The sequence below is a fragment of the Nerophis ophidion genome, linkage group LG03 (genome assembly GCF_033978795.1).
Source record: "Nerophis ophidion isolate RoL-2023_Sa linkage group LG03, RoL_Noph_v1.0, whole genome shotgun sequence".
NCBI lineage: Eukaryota > Metazoa > Chordata > Actinopteri > Syngnathiformes > Syngnathidae > Nerophis > Nerophis ophidion.
Window position 1 is genome coordinate 78,814,212 of NC_084613.1, and position 20,773 is coordinate 78,834,984.

General features: G+C 41.4%; 2 protein-coding genes across 2 annotated transcripts in view; one reads left to right on the forward strand and one right to left on the reverse strand.

Moving 5' to 3' along the window:
* acvr1l (activin A receptor, type 1 like) lies at positions 1-19,610 on the forward strand. Its single transcript, XM_061896155.1, has 10 exons — positions 1-175; positions 3,202-3,279; positions 6,583-6,834; positions 6,912-7,123; positions 7,191-7,290; positions 8,138-8,284; positions 10,138-10,413; positions 15,228-15,425; positions 15,496-15,626; positions 18,959-19,610. The coding sequence occupies exons 2-10, from the start codon at positions 3,213-3,215 to the stop codon at positions 19,088-19,090; spliced, it is 1,515 nt and encodes a 504-aa protein (XP_061752139.1). The 5' UTR covers positions 1-175; positions 3,202-3,212; the 3' UTR covers positions 19,091-19,610.
* The window catches only part of d2hgdh (D-2-hydroxyglutarate dehydrogenase), a 22,456-nt gene continuing 20,825 nt past the window's right edge, over positions 19,143-20,773 (reverse strand). The window contains exon 10 of the mRNA XM_061896150.1: positions 19,143-20,308. The gene's annotated coding sequence lies outside the window, so the exon portion shown is untranslated. The remainder of the gene's footprint in view (positions 20,309-20,773) is intronic.

Below are 20,773 nucleotides of genomic sequence, written 5' to 3' on the forward strand. Positions count from 1 at the left end.
ACGCTAATGTTTTGGTGACGTCATGATAGCCTGGAAGGAAAACAGGCGAGTGGCTGGGCTGTGGCCCTCTGCGGTGGCTTCCGTCGCCAATTCTCAGTTTGTCAAGAAAACAACCAAACCCGTAAACACGTAGACGTAACGGGATGAGGTAGAAGCCAACACCCGTGTGTGCAGGGTGAGTGTAAAGCTTGTTAAAATGTTCGGTGGCTGCGCTTTTGCTTGTGTAGCTACTTTAGCATGCTAGGCTAACAGCAGCAGCTCCTTTCTGCTTCAGACTGGCGCCTTGGTGACGGCGATGTTAGGCTAATAAACATTATCGGAAATGTTTCCCGCAGGCTACATGAAACAAAACCTCTGGATTAATCTTAGAGTTTACTAGTCACTGTGCATGTACGTCGGCGGTAGGCTAATTGGTAAGATACAGGGGTGTGGGAAAAATCGATTCGATTACGAATCGCGATTCTCACGTTGTGCGATTCAGAATCGATTCTCAATTTTTTTTTTATCAATCCCAAAAAAAAAATACACAGCAATACCATAACATTGCAATCCAATTCCAAAACCAAACCTGACCCAGCAACACTCAGAACTGCAATAAACAGAGCAATTGAGAGTAGACACAAACACGACACAGAACAAACCAAAAGTAGTGAAACAAAAATAAATATTATCAACAACAGTATCAATATTAGTTATAATTTCATCATAGTAGTGATTAAAGGCCTACTGAAATGAGATGTTCTTATTCAAACGGGGATAGCAGGTCCAGTCTATGTGTCATACTTGATCATTTCGCGATATTGCCATGTTTTTGCTGAAAGGATTTAGTAGAGAACATTGACGATAAAGTTTGCAACTTTTGATCGCTAATAAAAAAGCCTTGCCTGTACTGGAAGACGATATGCGCGTGACGTCACTGGTGTGAGGGCTCCTCACATCCTCACATTGTTTATAATGTGAGCCACCAGCAATAAGAGTAATTCGGACCGAGAAAGTGACGATTTCCCCATTACTTTGAGCAAGGATGAAAGATTTGTGGATGAGGAAAGTTGGAGTGAAGCACACACAAAAAAAAAAGGCGACAACTCCAGGCGGCAGTGGGAGAGTTTCATATGTAATTAGACACATTTACAAGGATAATTCTGGAAAATCCCTTATCTGCTTATAGTGTTAATAGTGTTTTAGTGAGATTGTAAAGTCATACCTGAAAGTCGGAGGGCTGCGGTGAATGCCAGTGTCTCTGAAAGAAGCCAAGGAGCCAAGATCACAGCTGCCTTTTTGAGCTGCAGGATGAGGTTGCGTAATCTACTCAAGTCTCCCGTAAGAGTCGACTTAATATCACAATTTTCCCATCCAAAAACTTGCTGGTTGACGTAGAGAAACATGTTCGCTTGACCGCTCTGTGTTAAAGCTTCACAACAAACAAACACCGACTGTGTTTAGGTGCCAAAGGCATCTGCAATCCACCGCTTTCCACCAACATCATTTTTATTTGACGTCTCCATTACTAATCGAACAAATTGCAAAAGATTCAGCAACACAGTTGTCCAAAATACTGTGTAATTATGCGATGAAAAGAGACGACTTTTAGCCCTAAGTGGTGCTGGGCTACAAGTCCCCTCCAACCAATAACGTCACAAACACACGTCATCATACCGCGAAGTTTTCAACAGGAAACTCCGCGGGAAATTTAAAATTGTAATTTAGTCAACTAAACCGGCCGTATTGACATGTGTTGCAATGTTAATATTTCATCATTGATATATAAACTATCAGACTGCACGGTCGGTAGTAGTGGGTTTCAGTAGGCCTTTAAAGTGTCTTTAGTGATCAAAGGTGAAAAGTGTCTACAGTGATGGTTCACAGTTCGGGGGTAGTTAAGGTAGCTGTCTTTTGTTCAAAAAGACAAAAGTAAAAACGGAGGGGGTGGGGGGGAAGCTAGCATTCACAAGGTAACATTCACAAGCCTGATGTCCTGTGGGTAGAAATCAATCAATCAGTCAATCAATGTTTGTTTATATAGCCCTAAATCACTAGTGTCTCAAAGGGCTGCACAAACCACAACACAAACCACAACGACATCCTGGGTAGAGCCCACATAAGGGCAAGGAAAAATCACCCACGGCCGCTCGGTTAGTAGAGCGGCTGTGTCAGCAACTTTAGGGTTACAGGTTCGATTCCCGCCTCCGCCATCCTAGTCACTGCCGTTGCGTCCTTGGGCAAGACACTTTACCCACTTACTCCCAGTGCCACCCACACTGGTTTAAATGTAACTTAAATATTGGGTTTCACTATGTAAAGCGCTTTGAGTCACTAGAGAAAAGCGCTATATAAATCTAATTCACTTCACTTCACCCCGGTGGGACGTCGGTGACAATGATGACTATGAGAAAACTTGGAGAGGACCGCATATGTGGGCAACCCCCCCCCTTTAGGGGACCGAAAGCAATGGATGTCGAGTGGGTCTAGCATGATACTGTGAAAGTTCAATCCATAGTGGATCCAACACAGTAGTGAGAGTCCCGTCCATAGTGGAGCCAACTGGAAACCATCCCAAGCGGAGGCGGATCAGCAGCAAAGAGATGTCCCCAACCAATACACAGGCGAGCGGTCCATCCTGAGTCCCGACTCAGGACGAGCGGTCCATCCTGGGTTCCGACTCTGGACAGCCAGTACTTCATCAATGGCCACCGGACCGGACCCCCTCCACAAGGGAGAGTGGGACAGAGGAAGAAAAAGAAAAGAAACGGCAGATCAACTGGTCTAAAAAGGGGGTTTATTTAAAGGCTAGTGTATACAAATGACTTTTAAGGTGAGACTTAAATGCTTCTACTGAGGTGGCATCTCGAACTGTTACCGGGAGGGCATTCCAGAGTACTGGAGCCGAACGGAAAACGCTCTATAGCCCGCAGACTTTTTTTGGGTTCTGGGAATCACTAATAAGCCGGAGTCCTTTGAACGCAGATTTCTTGCCGGGACATATGGTACAATACAAACTGTTTGTCGGTCTCATAGTCCTGGATTTCAGGCTCCTGTATCGTCTGCCTGATGGTAGGACATGACCCAAAGGCGGTGCGATTATGATGATGATTGACAGCGACTTGTGTCCCGCCCATTCAAATGCAATTAGGAAACTGTCGCAAATATAGTGGGCGTAAATGTCATTATGTGCGACTCTGACCTTATCTTGTCTTCCACAAGTGCACTGAAACATGGCTTGGAGGAGTCTTCACGTCCTGCTGCTGCTTTTCAAGTGGTCCTTTCAAGCATCAAGCTCAGGTACCTGCTTCTCTTCTCTCATCATTCATGTCTGCTTGTTGTATCCACCCTGCAAACGGAGCAAAGCATCAAGTACTAGTAGTAGTAGTACTGGTGCGGCTGGGTGATATGGCAAAAAACGACAAGATTATTTTTTTCATATCATACGATCTTGATTAATATCACAAATTGTTCCCCCCTCCCCCGTGCTTGAAATAAACATTTCCACCATGTTGGCTTAAGGCAGACCTGGGCAAAATACGGCCCGCAGCCCATTAAGGTTTTCAATCCGGCCCGCCGGACCTTTTACATAATTTTTTTTAGACCTTTAACATTAAAACTGTTGCCGCCATTATGATGTGCAGTGCTGTTTTTAAATGACCGTAAGTCTTGGAACTACTTTAAGTATTTCAATGGTTGAAATCTGCATGAGTGTAATAGGAGTTATTACAGTAGTGGGGCAGTATAGCTCGGTTGGTAGTGCGGCTGTGCCAACAACTTCAGGGTTGCAGGTTTGATCCCCGCTTCCACCATCCTAGTCACTTCCGATGTGTCCTTGGGCAAGACACTTTACTCGCCTGCTCCCAGTGATAGATAGATATTGGGTTTCACACTGTAAAGCGCTTTAAGTCAATTGAGAAAAGTGCTGTATAAATATAAATCACTTCCCTAATCTACGTCACAGCGGCTCAGACCAGGAACAAAGCAAAGTGGGTGTGGTCCGTTTTCGGAGCAGCCAGACCCAATTGCATATGTCAAATTTCTGCATGAAAGTGATATTATAAATTATATTGTAGGTGTTTATTACCCTTTGCATTCATATTTTGCTGTTTGTTACATTTTTGTTGTGTTTTGCTTGAGTGTAAAAGATACACAACTATGGAGGAGCTCGTCTGAGAAATAAAAGAGGAGCAATGTTCATATGTTTTTAATATTCAGTGTTTTATTGTTCGTAGTTAATATTGTAAATCCCACTTTCTTTTTTTTAAGGAAAAATTGTGGGTGACCCATTCAGTAAAAAACTGTACAATTTTATGAGGTGGTCTGTAATAACTTGTTTAGAATTCTATCGGACATTGTGACTTTTGATATTAGTGTTCCTGAAAAAAGGGACCCAAACACACATACTGTACAAATTATTTTTTACAGCTAAATATGTATATATTTTATTTATACACACATAGGCCCCCCAGACACATTTTTTCTCTCGATGTGGCCCCCATTTGTGTTTACAAGAGCAGTGTTTTTCAACATTTTTTGAGCCAAGGCACGTTTTTTTTATTTAAAAAATCCAGGGGGACACTATCCCATCCTCGTCGCCATTGTTGTGTGCCAAACTTGTCACTTATGAGGTCACTTCTTAGCAATCTAAGCTTAATAATGTACCAAAAGAAAGCTTATTGTTTTTTTCTGCCTTTTATTCCCGCTCTTTACTTTTTACACTTCCAGGTGTCCAACACACAACACATGTCATCATATCCTGTGTCCCCTGCCCTTAAGTTCCCCTTACAATGGTTCCGGTATTTTCCTGTGACCCGAGTAACCAATACATGACAGACACCACCAGCAGTAAATGTTAAAAACGAAACTCAATAGCCCATATTGACAATATAAAGTCGTTCTCATCAAATACCTGACGCAAATGTTCGATATGACTTCAAACCATAACCATCATTAATTCGCTTGTCTCAAAGTAGGTTTGCAAAGCAATGCTACCTGCTGCCTTCTCCTGGTACAGAAGAGTATTACATGGTTACTTTGCTGCTCTCCAGACAGTACAGACACTCTACAACGGCACATTGTTAGACACAATTAATAAAAGGATTTGTGAAATCCCCTGGTTTTTTGCTGCTTAATTAACCCCAGCATTCACACCACATAAAACATTGTGTTGCTACTGGTCCGACGTTTTCTACAAAAAAAAAATAAAAACAACTTACAGCCTTGTCCAGCTGTTTAGTGACTTTTACGATTCATGTTTAGATAACTTTTACTGCAAATGAATATCGGCTCCAAATATTGGTTATTGGTAACCTGACTCGCCAGATCCTTGTAGTTCGCTGAGCTCCACACAAGGGTCTGGGCTCGAGGGCATTGCAAACTCTTTCCAGATAGCAAAAAATAATGAACCAGTCAGCATTGCTGGGCGGGGTTTCATAGATGTGACGTAGCGCTTAAGGGACTGTTTGATTCAAACAACAATGGTGGTATGCAGTGATTCTGCTATTGCAACTGTTTTGTGACATCAATCAAATATTAATTATTTAAGAGATGAACAGAGAACGGTTTTGAAGGCATTTATTGGTGGCAAGGGTGTTTTGGCTCTACTTCCGACCGGGTTTGGGTTTCCCAGTGCCGCTCTAATCCAGCGTCACAGCTGGATTTCGCTGTGAGTGGTTGAAGTAACACGTCATTCATGCTAACGGACAAGTGGTTCATCCAATCACATACAATTATTTTTTTACAAGGCCCCGCCTTCTGAAATACATCTATTAAGATCTCCCAGATTCATGTGTGGAGCTCAGCGAACGACAAGGATCTGGCGAGAGTCAGGTTAGGTTATTGGTCTCCTTGACTACTAATAATCGTATCGGCTCTGGAGAAAAAAAAACATTTGATCGAACTCTAGACAGACTTCATTTGTTCAACTTCTTTAGTTATACTAGTGGTGTTCCTCAATGTTCCATTTTAGGTGCCCTCATTTCCATCTTTTGGGCTAGTCAACTGGTAGCCTGCGAGTTCAGTTAAAAGAACTTGTGAGAGAATCACATTTTTACAGCAGATTTTTGGAAACACCAGAGTGCTGTCATGGTGTTCTTTGACTAGCTTTTTCGCAGAAAGTCCTTAAAAACAGCAGAGTGCTTCTGGTACACTGACGGAAAAAATAGACCATTATCAAATGTCTACTGTAGAGGATGCTGGTTCTCGGGAATGTACAAAATAAGATTATAGGTGAATAGGGGGGTACTAGGATGACAGGGGATGCAAAACAATAACAGTGCAATACGTTTTCATAACATGGTCACTACTGCCTACTTTGTCTTGTTATATTCTTATTTTACTGTTATATTTTTATTCCCATTGTTGCTTTTTAGTTGTTATTCTTATTGTAATATTTCTCTATTTTGTTTCCATTTAAACCCCCATTATTTACTTTTTACTTTTATTCAAATTGATCTCAACTCTGTACACTGCTGCTGGAATTTTAATTTTCCTGAAGGAATCAATAGAGTACTATCTATCTATCTGAAGTATAGCTTTTTGGAAATATGGCCCCCAAAACAATTGAGTTAAATATCCCTGTTTTATGTTCTTCCTCTACAGATGGGCAGTTATTGTGCCTGTGCGACAGTCCAAAATGCCTCCAGGACCAGTGCCATGGCACACGCTGCTTCTCCTCGGTGCGTGTGGGCTCCAGCGGCGTGGTGTTTGAGCGCGGCTGCTTGGAGGGCCCCAAGAAAACCCGCTTGCACTGCTCCACGCAGCCCTCCTCTCACCAGGCCATTTCCTGCTGCTCCCATGACATGTGCAACCTCAACACCACCAGGAGCTCCGTGATGGCTCTGCTGCCTTCAGGTGCACGGACAAGCAACAGTTCGCTCAAGATCAAGTTTGTTTTACTCTTTCTTACACGTGATTTGTCCACCGTGTAGCCCCGCAGGAAGTGCCGGTGGGGTACAGCTTCGGAATGCTGGCTCTCTTCGTGCTGGGTCCCATTGTGGTTCTGGCTCTGCTGTCCGTGCTGTCTGCGCTGGCCTGCAGGAGGCTCCACCATGGCCGCCTGCAGAGGCTGCAGGAGTTCGACACAGAGCAGGGAGCAGTGGACGGCCTCATCACCTCCAACGTGGGGGACAGCACTTTAGCAGTGAGAGGACCAGGACAACACTGATGTCACATTGATATGACTAAATGGGTTTCTCTCCTCCTTTTAGGACATGTTGGATCACTCGTGCACTTCAGGAAGTGGTTCAGGTCTTCCATTCTTGGTCCAGAGGACTGTTGCTAGGCAGATCAGTCTGGTGGAGTGTGTCGGTAAGTGGGCAGCATATACTATTTTAAATTATATTTACCCAGTCCTCAGTTTCATTATAAATTTAGTTATTATTTAGTGGTTTTATTTACCAACAAGCAGTCGACATGTCTTGTTTAGTTATTTTTGTCTCCTTTAGGTGTCATAATATTCATTTATTGGATTGTATTTAGTGGTTAAAGTTAAAGTACCAATGATTGTCACACACACACTCTCGGTGTGGCAAAATTATTCTCTGCATTTGACTCATCACCCTTGATCGGCATAGCTCGGTTGGTAGAGTGGCCGTGCCAGTAACTTGAGGGTTGCAGGTTCGATTCCCGCTTCTGCCATCCTAGTCACTGCCGTTGTGTCCTTGGGCAAGACACTTTACCCACCTGCTCCCAGTGCCACCCACACTGGTTTAATATGTAACTTAGATATTGGGTTTCACTATGTAAAGCGCTTTGAGTCACTAGAGAAAAGCGCTATATAAATATAATTCACATCACCCCGTGGGAGGTGAGGGGAGCAGTGGGCAGCAGCGGTGGCCGCACCCGGGAATCATTTTTGGTGATTTAACCCCCAATTCCAACCCTTGATGGTGGGTCCCATTTTTATAGTCTTTGGTATGACTCGGCCGGGGTTTGAACTCACAACCTACCTACCCCTTAGGGTTTGATCGAACCCAGGTTAAGAACCACTGGTTTAGAGCCATTTCATAAGACAGGGAAGTGTATCTGACCCTTATTTGTATATTTTCTACTCATGGAATGGGAATTATAGTTTAAGTTAATACCTGTCGTACGACTGGTCTTCCCGTGGTGTTTCGCCCTCTCAATTTGGTGATTTTCTGTCTGTCCCTCCAAGGCAAGGGCCGATACGGTGAGGTGTGGCGAGGCCAGTGGCAGGGCGAGAACGTCGCGGTCAAAATCTTCTCCTCCAGGGACGAACGGTCCTGGTTTCGAGAGACGGAAATCTACAACACTGTGCTTCTGAGACATGACAACATCCTGGGTGAGTCTGCTGCACCATAATTACATGTGGCGATAATAGAGATGCAACTAACAACTTTTTTGATTGTCTGCTAATCATCCATTACTTTACGATTAGTTGACTAGTTGGATTATGAAGCATAAACCTATTTAGTGGCTCTAATTTTAGCCTTGCTGTAATTACATTTGTCACACTTTTATTCTGTAGCTTTTAAATTGGTGTGAGTCTTGTGGTCCTCTGTGTCTTTAATTAGTCTCTTCAATTTTATTGATTAGTTTTTTACTTGTTACATTTTAAATGCATGTAATTACTTTTTATTGTTTCTTATGTGCAGCATTCTGGAAACAGTTCTGTTATTACTGCTATATAAATAAAAGATTGGATCCGACAAATTCAGCTAATATATTTTCGCGCTAACTAACAAACATGACTAATCCATTCAGAAATATTTCTTCATACTGTAAGTGTTCTGCTCAATAGGATTTTACTGTTTTTTATGAAAACCAAGGACAGTAAAACACAAAATAGGAGCAATATAAACAAACAAAACCTGAAGTATCAACCCCCATCCATCCATCCATCCATTTGCTACCGCTTATTCCCTTTTGGGGTCGCGGGGGGCGCTGGCGCCTATCTCAGCTACAATCGGGCGGAAGGCGGGGTACCAACCCCCCCAAAAAACTAAATGTGATAAGTTTAAAAAGTTGCACACAGGTATATTATTGATTATTGATCAACTCATGGCATTTTTATCAATCTAATAGCCAAACTGTTCAGAATGAATTGAGTCTATCTAATTGGTTGTATATTTATTTTTTATATTGGCACCATGGTGTCTAACATATGTGTGTGTGTGATTGATGTTAGTTAAAGTACCTTTCTTCTTTGCGCTGCAAATTGATGCTGCTTTACAGCTGAATCATAACACATAGAGATGTAACGGTCAAATAAATTGATACTTTTGAATTCGGACTTTACTGAAGTGACTGATTATAACTAATTGCAGGTTGTGAGCTGTTTTCTATGCACATGTTTACTAAGCATATGCTATTGCCCAATTGACAACTGGACTAGAAAATGTGTCAGAAACTTATTCATAACTCATGTTAGTGATTGTTTACCCGGTAAATAAATAAAAAAGTAAAAACCAAATATCTTAACTATTAAACAACAAGTCAGTCTTTTGAACAGAACAGCTCCTTTTTTAAAGTTTTTATTTATTTCCTTCAATGATGTGCATTTTTGATCATCAGACAATTAAACCTAAGCAACTAAACACATATTTACACACCTATGCTTGAGAGGAACAGGATGAAGAAAATGTTATATTTCCTGTCCCCTTCAACATAATAGGTAGTCTTTCTTAATGGATAGCCCAGATTTACAAGCATACAAATCAAACAAATACATCCAAATATAATGAAAACAAACAAAAAGAGTTTTTCTCTTTCAAAGAGTTATGAATTCCAACCCTAGTATAAAATTAAAAAGTACTTGGATTAATTTAGACAAAGTTTAGCTGGGGGACCTTGGCTAAAATAATAGTAAAATATATTTTTCACACAACTTCATCTCACCATGTTAGCAAGCTATAATAATCTTACCGAGTTGAGATGGCACGGCTTAGATGTTCAACATCATCTTGTATCACAGATTTACTGCCATAAAAACAAGGTCTGCTTTGCAAAATGAGCACGGTAACAAAATTAGGGTGAAATATTCCCCCACTTTGTTCTGCACTCACTCTCTTCCGTCCATTAAAAACGTGAGTGACTATTGTCGACAAATGAATTTTCCCGCAGCCAATTTTATTGTCAATATATGTCGATGAATTGTTGCACCCCTAATTAATACGTTCACGCCACTCACCGCAGGCTTCATGGCGTCCGACATGACCTCACGCAACTCCAGCACCCAGCTGTGGCTCATCACCCACTACCACGAAAACGGCTCCCTGTACGACTACCTGCAGCGGGTGGCCGTGGAGCCGTCGGAGGGCCTGGCCATGGCGGCGTCCATCGCCAGCGGCCTGGTGCACCTGCACACGGAGATCTTCGGCACCGAGGGCAAGCCGGCCATCGCACACCGGGACCTGAAGAGCAAGAACATCCTAGTGACCAAAGAGCTGCGCTGCTGCATCGCCGACCTCGGTAAGGGGAAACCTCTCCAAGTACAATCTGGTTTCAGAACAGTTGGAAAAATATATTTAAGAAGTCTCTACAGTGGAAAACAGCCAAAAATGTGTACTGTACCAAACTATTCCTGACATCTCACAGAATGTAGTAGTCTCACGACTAGGTTTGCCAGATAAACTGTGTAAATGATACACATTTGACAGACGATAGAGCTCTTACTGCTATCGTGATAATCCACAATCTAGCTGTGTCCCATTCATTTTACAGCAATCAGCAAATGTACACTAACACTAATTAATCCTCGCCTCCATGGCGGAGAATAAATTGCACGTCTTACAAGTAGCATTATCAGTGGAGAGCGATGAATAGCTAAACATGCTACACGACACAAAGTCGGAAGATACAATAAGCCATGCTAACCACTAAGCTAGAGCCCTAGACTGTAAACTGAGGTGGATTTATCAATACAAAAATCGACAGTAACAATGCCAAGTATAATATCTAAATCAGTGGTTTTCACAGGGGTCAAATATTTCCTTTAAATTGATGCTTTGGAGTGTCCAAGTTAAAGGATGTCTTCTGTTTAGTGGGTTTATTTACAATCTTTGGTCAGGGTGTGTTCTGCAACAACGTGGCACATCAATGATAATCAGCAGTGAAGACAGTATTACACTCAAACTGTCATGGGTAAGCCTGGGCGATATATCGAGTTTCGCGATAAATTCAAGTTTTTTTTATTTTTATAAAAAAATAGATTTTTTCCCCCTCTTTTTGCTCCAGCATACTTTTTGCTCTACTGATCTTCCTTGGCAGAGATTCAAAGCATGGCTAATGCTAATGCTAACGAGAGCGAGACCTTTGTTCCAAAGAAAAGAAAAGTGTTGTCAGTAGTTTGGTTTTGCGGCAACAGGCATGGAACAAATGGCTGCACAGTGCAGAGGTTGTTAAAAAAAGGCAGCGGCACAACAAACTTATTCTAGCATCTGAAACCGATTGCGGGAAATGCAACTCTACGAGCCGGACAAGACAGCAACAAAAAAACAAACACCGGTTAAAATGCTTCTTACTGTGGTGGAATCATATACACAAGGTGTGTATGATGATAAGAAGCAACATGCACAGAGCAATCACTAAATCAGCCGAAATGTGTGAATGAAAAAGCCTGCCCAGGGTTTCCTCCAGCTTGAAATCTATGTGTAGGGGTAGGGGCGTGGTCTATGAGACATTATATATAAATATTGTAATGCTAAAAAATAATTTACCTATATTTAAAAACTAGTCTGTTATTAGTAATACCATTGTTGTGTTTTGCTCTGGCTGTATACCAGTGGCAGCTGCTACTCTTTAAACATGACTACAGTCTCCAATAACAGATAAAAGATGTAAACATGCTAGATTTTTCAAAGAAAACTTCACTTTAAACATCAGAAAATATCTCCATACCAACAGGAACAATGGAATGAAAGGTGAAACATGTCGTGGCAGTGTTTTGTATTTCAAAATTGCTGATTCATTCATTTTGCTGTCAATTACAAAGGGATTCAGCCCAGACAGGTCATCTAATCATCATGCGGAATAACAAAGACCCCCTTTCCATCCCTCTTATTCATTCGCTCACCATCCATGGGCGGGACAAAGCAGAGTATTAATGCAATGATTGTCTAGTTTGATTGATTGATTGATTCTTGTATTAGTAGATTGCACAGTACAGTACATATTCCGTACAATTGACCACTAAATGGTATCACCCGAATAAGTTTTTCAGCTTGTTTAAGTCGGGGTCCACGTTAATTAATTCACGGTAGTTTGGCTGCAGCATAGTAACGCTCCCACAACAATGAAGCAGCTGATTCTTAACAAAAGTTCAATCAAATCTTAAATGCTAACGCATTTAGTCAATGACATGCAAACACAAAATAATATATTTGACCACTTTTTTTTATATATTTTAGGGGAAGCTGACCTTCCCTCGCAGTCTTTATCAATCACTACTGCTGTATATCTGGCTTCACATGTTACAACAATGTCGTGGCAACTAAGATCAATAATTGCAGGACAAGGATTGGCTTTAAGGGCTGGGTGGGTCTGGCTGGAGTGCAAAGCCACTGGAGAGCCGCCGCCCAAGCGAAAGGTGCATTAAAGCAGCGAAGCGGGCGGATCCTGTGTCTTTCCGCCAAGGCTCCAAACACTCGCGTGGGTCTTGCTTACGGATAAATTGATTTACTTGGACCCCGACTTAAACAAGTTGAAAAACTTATTCGGGTGTTACCATTTAGTGGTCAATTGTACGGAATATGTACTGAACTATGCAATCTACTAATAAAAGTTTCAATCAATCAATCAATCAAAATGATTAAAGTTTTTCAGTGGCCACATTTCCTGCTCATCACTTGTCACTTGTGGTTGAATAATATAGGCTTTATATTCATACAATATATTACTTTACCATATTTTTCGGACTATAAGTCGCAGTTTTTTTCATAGTTTGGCCGGGGGTGGGACTTACATTCAGGAGCGACTTATGTGTGAAATTATTAACATGTTATCGTAAAATATCAACTAGTATTATTTAGCTCATTCACGTAAGAGACTAGACTTATAAGATTTCATGGGATTTATCGATTAGGAGTGACAGATTGTTTGGTAAACGTATAGCATGTTCTTTGTTACTTATTTGAATGACTCTTACCATAATATGTTATGTTAACATACCAGGCACCTTCTCAGTTGGTTATTTATGCGTCATATAACGTACACTTATTCAGCCTGTTGTTCACTATTCTTTATTTATTTTAAATTGCCTTTCAAATGTCTATTCTTGGTGTTGGGTTTTATCAAATAAATTTCCCCTAAAAATGCGACTTATACTCCAGTGCGACTTATACGCCGAAAAATACGGTAATTTGTTTTAATGTAAAAAAAACATCCTAGTTTTTAAGGTGTGGCGGTTTTAAGTCAACCGTGGCGGTGCGCCACCATCAGATTAATATCAATCCACTTACTAAAACTATTATATAGTCTTCTCAATGTTTTACTTGATTTTTTGCATAGTCATTTACTACATTTGTATTTACAGTATTTGTTTCTATTAAGTTGCATTAAGTATTTTAAACATACAGAAGTTTTCACATTTATTCATCTCTAATTGAGTTATTTGCATGCAATGTACAATGCCACACTTTTGTTTACAGACGACGTATTTGAGTCAAGACAGATGTATTGTTTTCCAGAGGGAGTTCTTTGAAAACCATTCCATAAAAAAAATACCATTAATATCTAGTCCAGGGGTAGGGAACCTATGGCTCTAGAGCCAGATGTGGCTCTTTTGATGACTGCATCTGGCTCTCGGATAAATCTGAGCTGACATTGCTTAACAGGATAAGTAATTAATAATTCCACTTGTAATCACAGTGTTAAAAACAACGTTCAAAATATAAAACATTCTCATGCATTTTATGTTCAAGAAGTTGCATTAATGCTAAGAAGTAATTTATTTATTATTGGTTAGTGTGGGGCTTGCCCTCCTGGGGGTTCTTCAGACCACCAAGAGCCTGTTTTAGGGTTCCAATATTGTTTTTTTAAATTTTTCTCTCAGTTGCTTTACAGCAATTGACTTTTTCTCTTTCGTCCTCACTCGCACACTGGCTCTAGCCCCAACCCTGTCTCTCCTCCTGGCTGCTGCTTATAACAGAGCGACAGGTGATTAGATAAAAAGGCCCAGGTGGGCCGTCTACGCACCTGTCGTTGATTTCAAGGCCGGTCCTGGCAACATCCCGCTTTGCTGCAGGCCCGCAGGCCACGACCCCTCCACAGTTAGCTTCAGAATAACAATGTTATTACAAAGAATAAGAGACTTATTATACTCTGGAAATGTTGGTCTTACTTAAAAAATGCACGCGTTTAGTTGTGTTCAGTGTTAAATAAAATATTATATGGCTCTTAGGGAAATACATTTTAAAATATTTGGCTTCTTGGCTCTCGCAGCCAAAAAGGTTCCCGACCCCTGATCTAGTCTAAAAAGAACAACATTATTTAAATTATAATTTGTTGAGAGTAAGATACAGTGTCATTTCAAACTATTAGGTTTTTGATCAAATAAAATAAAAACTTGTTTTGGAATCATCTCCGTCATTTGTATTCAAGTGTTTCTTTAAAAAGTAGGGAACAAATTATAAATATTTTGTGAAAAACTCAAGATTTGATTTTTGCGGAGTCATGGGACACCACAGTTGGTATAGCAATGTTCATCATACGACTATTGAAAGAGAATTGATTGATTGATTAATTGATTGATACTTTTATTAGTAGATTGCACAGTACAGTACATATTCCGTACAATTGACCACTAAATGGTAACACCCCAATAAGTTTTTCAACTTGTTTAAGGCGGGGTCCACGTTAATCAATTCGTGGTACAAATATATACTATCAGCATAATACAGTCATCACACAAGTTAATCATCATAGTATATACATTGAATTATTTACATGGGATGAGGAGCTTTGGTTGATATCAGTACTTCAGTCATGAACAATTGCATCAACAGAGAAATGGACATTGAAACAGTGTAGGTCTTACTTAGTAGGATATGTACAGCGTGCAGAGAAAATAGTGAGTTCAGATAGCATAAGAAGAAGTAAATACATTAGAAGTACATTTGATTATTTACAATTGGTTATTTACAATCCAGGGAGATGGAATGTGAACGGAGGAGGGTATTAGTAAAAGGTTGTTGCCTGGAGGTATCGTTTTAGAGCGGTTTTGAAGCAAATGTACAAGAACAAAATGCAAGACGGAACGGGCCTGTGATTGACGGCTGGTGTTTCAGGGTTGGCGGTGACACACTCCCAGGCAGACAACCTGCTGGACGTGGGCAACAACCCCAAAGTGGGCACAAAGCGCTACATGGCGCCTGAGGTCCTGGATGAAAGCATACAGACGGACTGCTTTGACGCCTTCAAGAGAGTGGACATCTGGGCCTTTGGGCTGGTGCTGTGGGAGGTAGCCAGGCGCACGTACAGCAACGGTAAGTCTTGCTCTGCAAAGACCTCCTCGATGTGTCGGCGCCGATAAAGTCCCTCAATCCGTCCATGCAGGTATCGTAGAAGAATACAAGCCTCCGTTCTACGACCTGGTGCCAAACGACCCCAGCTTTGAAGACATGAGGAAGGTGGTTTGTGTGGAGCAGCAGAGGCCTTTCATTCCCAACCGATGGTTCTCTGACCCAGTATGTATTTGTCTCATCACCGCCTTCCTGCTAGGGATGGGTACTATACACTATATTGCCAAAAGTATTTGGCCACCCATCCAAATGATCAGAATCAGGGTCTTAATCACTTGGTCTGGCCACAGGTGTATAAAATCAAGCACTTAGGCATGGGGACTGTTTCTACAAACATTTGTGAAAGAATGGGCCGCACTTAAAAGCTCAGTGATTTCCAGCGTGGAACTGTCATAGGATGCCACCTGTGCAACAAATTTCCTCGCTCCTGAATATTCCAAAGTCAACTGTTGGCTTTATTATGAGAAAATGGAAGAGTTTGGGCCAATTTAGTGTTGCCAATCAACCTTTTCCCAGGTGCATGTCTTTGGAAGTGGGAGGAAGCCGGAGTACCCGGAGGGAACCCAAGCATTCACGGGGAGAACATGCAAACTCCACACAGAAAGATCCCGAGCCTGGGATTGAACCCAGGACTGCAGGACCTTCGTATAGTGTGTGTGAATGTTGTCTGTCTATCTGTGTTGGCCCTACGATGAGGTGGCGACTTGTCCAGGGTATACACCGCCTTCTGCCCGATTGTAACTGAGATAGGCGCCAGCGCCCCCCACGACCCCAAAAGGGAATAAGCGGTAGAAAATGGATGGATGGAAGAGTTTGGGAACAACAGCAACTCAGCCAACAAGCGGTAGGCCACATAAACTGACAGAGAGGAGTCAGTGGAGGAAGTATGGTGTGGGGTAGTTTTTTAGGAGTTGAGCTTGGCCCCTTAGTTCCAGTAAAAGGGAACTTTGAATGCTCCAGGATACCAAAACATTGACAATTCCATGCTCCCAAATGTGTGGGAGCGGGCCCCTTCCTGTTCCAACATGACTGTGCACCAGTGCACAAAGCAAGGTCCATAAAGACATGGATGAGAGAGTCTGGTGTGGATGAACTTGACTAGCCTGCACAGAGTCCTGACCTTAACCCTATAGAACACCTTTGGGATGAATTAAAACAGAGACTGAGAGCATCAGTTTATTGACCTCACCAATGCTCTTTTGGAAGAATGGTGTAAAATGTTCTATCAACACACTCCGCAACCTTGTGGACAGCCCTTCCCAGAAGAGTTAAAACTGTAATAGCTGCTAAAGTTGGCCCAACATCATATTAGGAATGGGATGGCACTTTAAGTTCATATGTGAGTCAAGGCAAGTGGCTAAATACTTTTGGTATTATAGAGTATTTAATTCAGCCTCCTGTGATAACAATATATTTGTCACATTTTAAAATAGGTTACAAAAGCTCATAGTTTGGCTGCTGATGTTTGAAGTAACATGACATCATTTCCGGGTGTATTAGTTTCTCAAAACAATTATTAATCTACTTGTTAATGTCTGTTGTTTGGATACTATACTGAGTTTTACAGATGTGGGTATGAATCCAATTGCTTGTATTCCATCACATGACTTCTTCCCAGAAGTGAAAACCATTGGTGGTCAACCCAGCCAAGTTGTTGTGCAGAGTACACAAGGGTCCTAGATCTTCCCGCAAAGAAATCTAACTATGCAATGAAATAGATTCCCTATATCAGGGGCGCTCACACTTTTTCTGCAGGCGAGCTACTTTTCAATTGACTAAGTCGAGGAGATCTACCTCATTTATTCTTATTTATAATTTATATTTATTTATTTATGAAAGAGACATTTTTGTTAACAAGTTAATGGTGTTTAATGATAATACAAGCATGTTTAACACACATAGATTCCTTTCTTTCATGAAGACAAGAATATAAGTTGGTGTATTTGGTTCTGATGACTTGCATTGATTGGAATTAGATAGTGGTGCTGATAACGTCCGCATTTTCAAATGGAGGAAAAAAAAAGTCCTCCTTTCTGTCCAATACCACATGAAAGTGGTTGGATTTGGCATCTCATTTGTCCAACTTGCATACTCGTTTTTAAACACTTTGTTATGAGAGTAGCATATGTGTGTGGCCCTTTAATGTCTGGCAGCAGGTGAGTGACGTCAGTGAGAGTGCGGGTGGGCAAGCAAGTGAGAAAGCGGTCGCTGAGGGCGGGGGAGAAATACATTGGCATCAAACTCCGTAGCTTGCTAGCTTGTGCACGCTAGCTTTCTGAGACTCTTATTTTGTTAGCACAGGCAGGATGAAACAGGTCTTTTATGGTGAAGACAGGAACTGTGCAGTCGGTCTTTAGAGTTTTGACAGTAGGTACGGAGTCTCTAGAAATAAAATGTGTTTCTCTGCGTCCGCCCTGTTAGTGATTTTTTTCTTAAATATGAGCTCGCAGCAGCCAGCGTCATCTCACAAGTTCCTCGGGTGCCGAGAATGTCAAACAACTGACGAAAGTGAAGTCTTGGTATGATTGATGATTGCTCATTTTTATGTCTATTTTTTAATGCCTGGCTTGAGATCGACTGACACACCCTCCGAGATCGACCAGTCGATTACGATCGACGCAATGGGCACCCCTGCTCTAGCCTTTATCAAAACAAGATTTGTCGCGTGACATCAAGTATTGTCGGGGGAGTTCCCAGACATATTGATGTCTCTGGTCCTGAGGACGACAAAACAGATGGAAACGTGGAAAAGCATGGAGTTCTACAACTTCTTTGTGTGTGGCTGGGTCAAGGGAGTTGGTATCAAAACTTTCCTGGAAAAATATTCACCGTTTTTGCTCTGTTAATGTTGCATTTCAGGATTCATCTTTGCATCTTGCGAGGACGTGTCCATGTAAACAAACAGCAACTACTAGCACCCAACAACACCCGTGGCTGCATATCTACCGTATTTTTCGGAGTACAGGTCGATAGACATATAAGATTTCATGGGATTTATCGATTAGGAGTGACAGATTGTTTGGTAAACATATAGCATGTTCCATATGTTATAGTTATTTGAATGACTCTTACCATAATATGTTAGGTTAACATACCAGGCACCTTCTCAGTTGGTTATTTATGCCTCATATAACGTACACTTATTCAGCCTGTTCACTATTATTTATTTATTTTAAATTGCCTTTCAAATGTCTATTCTTGGTGTTGGGTTTTATCAAATAAATTTCCCCCAAAAATGTTTTTTTCCTTCTCTATTATGCATTTTCGGCAGGTGCAACTTATGCTCCGAAAAATACGGTATATAAAAAAAAATTGATATGAAAAACAACCCTTTTTTTTATTATTATTAATCGATTTTTTTGGAATGAATCGATTTTTTTGTGCACCCCTGATCAAGGTGCATTATCACAATAGAACGATGATATTAAAAGCTCATTTTTTATCGGCCAACCCTACTTTTCCTGCCCAGCCCTAAACTTCTCCTCTCCTCCTCCCAGACGCTCTCGGCACTAGTAAAGCTGATGAAAGAGTGTTGGTACCAGAACCCGTCGGCCAGGCTGACAGCGCTGCGCATCAAGAAGACCCTGGATAAGATCCACAGCTCCCTGGACAAGGTAAAAGACTCGTGAGCGGAACGTCCCTTCTCCCGTGGTTGCCTTCCACAGACTTTCTTTGGATAAGAGGGGGAGGGACATGGTCTGCATGGCTAGAGACAAGCGGGAGTTAGCCAACATAATGATTTTACCACACCACATGTCCATCGAGCTCTGCACTGGGCTTTACCGTCATAGTGCTGACCCTGCAAAATAGGAATACATCAGCTTATATAATAATCTTGTGCGAAGGGAGTGGAAAGATCGATGAATACTTGTTTACACCCGTGACTTTTTTTTAAAGCTATGGTGGAGGTTTACTATGTAAGTGAGCTGGGCCTCTGCATACTCCTCCCATCATGCCTCGCTGCACAAGCCACCCCAATAAAGACACTCCGTCCCCTGTAGGAAGCTTTTTATTTATGCCTTGAAGTTGCCTAGCTGTGCGCTTACAGGGGAATTTGCTCACAAGTGCTGTTTTGTTAGGGGGAAAACAAAAGTAGCTTTTTTCTTTTTTTTTTTTTTATATATATATGTAATAAAAATACTTCCTGCACTCCTGGCTACAGTCGTCTCTCGCCACACTACGATAATACTCGTATTACAATGATGTCATTGTTTACCTCCATGTTAATGATATTTTCTTATTTAAACGGGGATAGCAGGTCTATTCTATGTGTCATACTTGATCATTTCGCGATATTGCCATATTTTTGCTGAAAAGATTTAGTAGAGAACATCCACAATAAAGTTTGCAACTTTTGGTCGCTAATAAAAAAGCCTTGCCTGTACCGGAAGTAGAAGTAACTGACGATGACGTCACAAGGGTGAGGGCTCCTTATATCCTCACATTGTTTATAATGGGAGCCTCCAACAGCAAGAGTTATTCGAACCGAGAAAACGACAATTTCCCCATTAATTTGAGCGAGGATGAAAGATTCGTGGATGATGATATTGATAGCGAAGGACTAGAAAAAAAATAAAGTTACAAAAAAAAAAGGTGATTGCATTGGGACAGATTCAGATGTTTTTAGACACATTTACTAGGATAATTCTGGGAAATCTCTTATCTTTCTATTGTGTTGCGAGTGTTTTAGTGAGATTAAATAGTACCTGATAGTCGGAGGGGTGTGTCCACGGCTGTCTTGAGGCCAGTCTCTGAGGGAAGTCGACGTCAGCTGCAGGAGGACACATGCTCCGCTCATGTCTCCGGTAAGAGCCGACTTATTACCACAATTTTCTCACCGAAACCAGCTGGTTGACATGTGGTAGAGAAACATGTTCGCTTGAGCGCTCTGTTCCATATTAAAGCTTCACAACAAAGAAACACTGGCTGTGTTTGTGTTGCTAAAGGCGTCCGCAATACACCGCTTTCCACCAACAGCTTTCTTCTTTGTAGTTTTCATTATTAATTGAACAAATTGCAAAAGGTTCAGCAACACAGATGTCCGGAATACTGTGTAATTATGCGATTAAATCGGACGACTTTTAGCCGTGAGTGGTGCTGGGATAAAATGTCCGCTACAACCACTAACGTCAACATAAGCGTCATCATTCCGCAACATTTTCAACAGGACACTTTGCGGGAATTTAAAATTGTAATTTAGTAAACTAAAGCGGCCGTATTGGCATGTGTTGCAATGTTAATATTTCATCATTGATATATAAACTATCAGACTGTGTGGTCGGTAGTAGTGGGTTTCAGTAGGCCTTTAAACA

Coding starts and splice junctions, on each gene's coding strand:
- acvr1l (XM_061896155.1), top strand. CDS start 3,213: ATGGCTTGGAGGAGTCTTCACGTCCTGCTGCTGCTTTTCAAGTGGTCC. Junction 3,280..6,582: donor CTTTCAAGCATCAAGCTCAG/GTACCTGCTTCT, acceptor CTTCCTCTACAG/ATGGGCAGTTATTGTGCCTG. Junction 15,627..18,958: donor ACCGATGGTTCTCTGACCCA/GTATGTATTTGT, acceptor TCCTCCTCCCAG/ACGCTCTCGGCACTAGTAAA.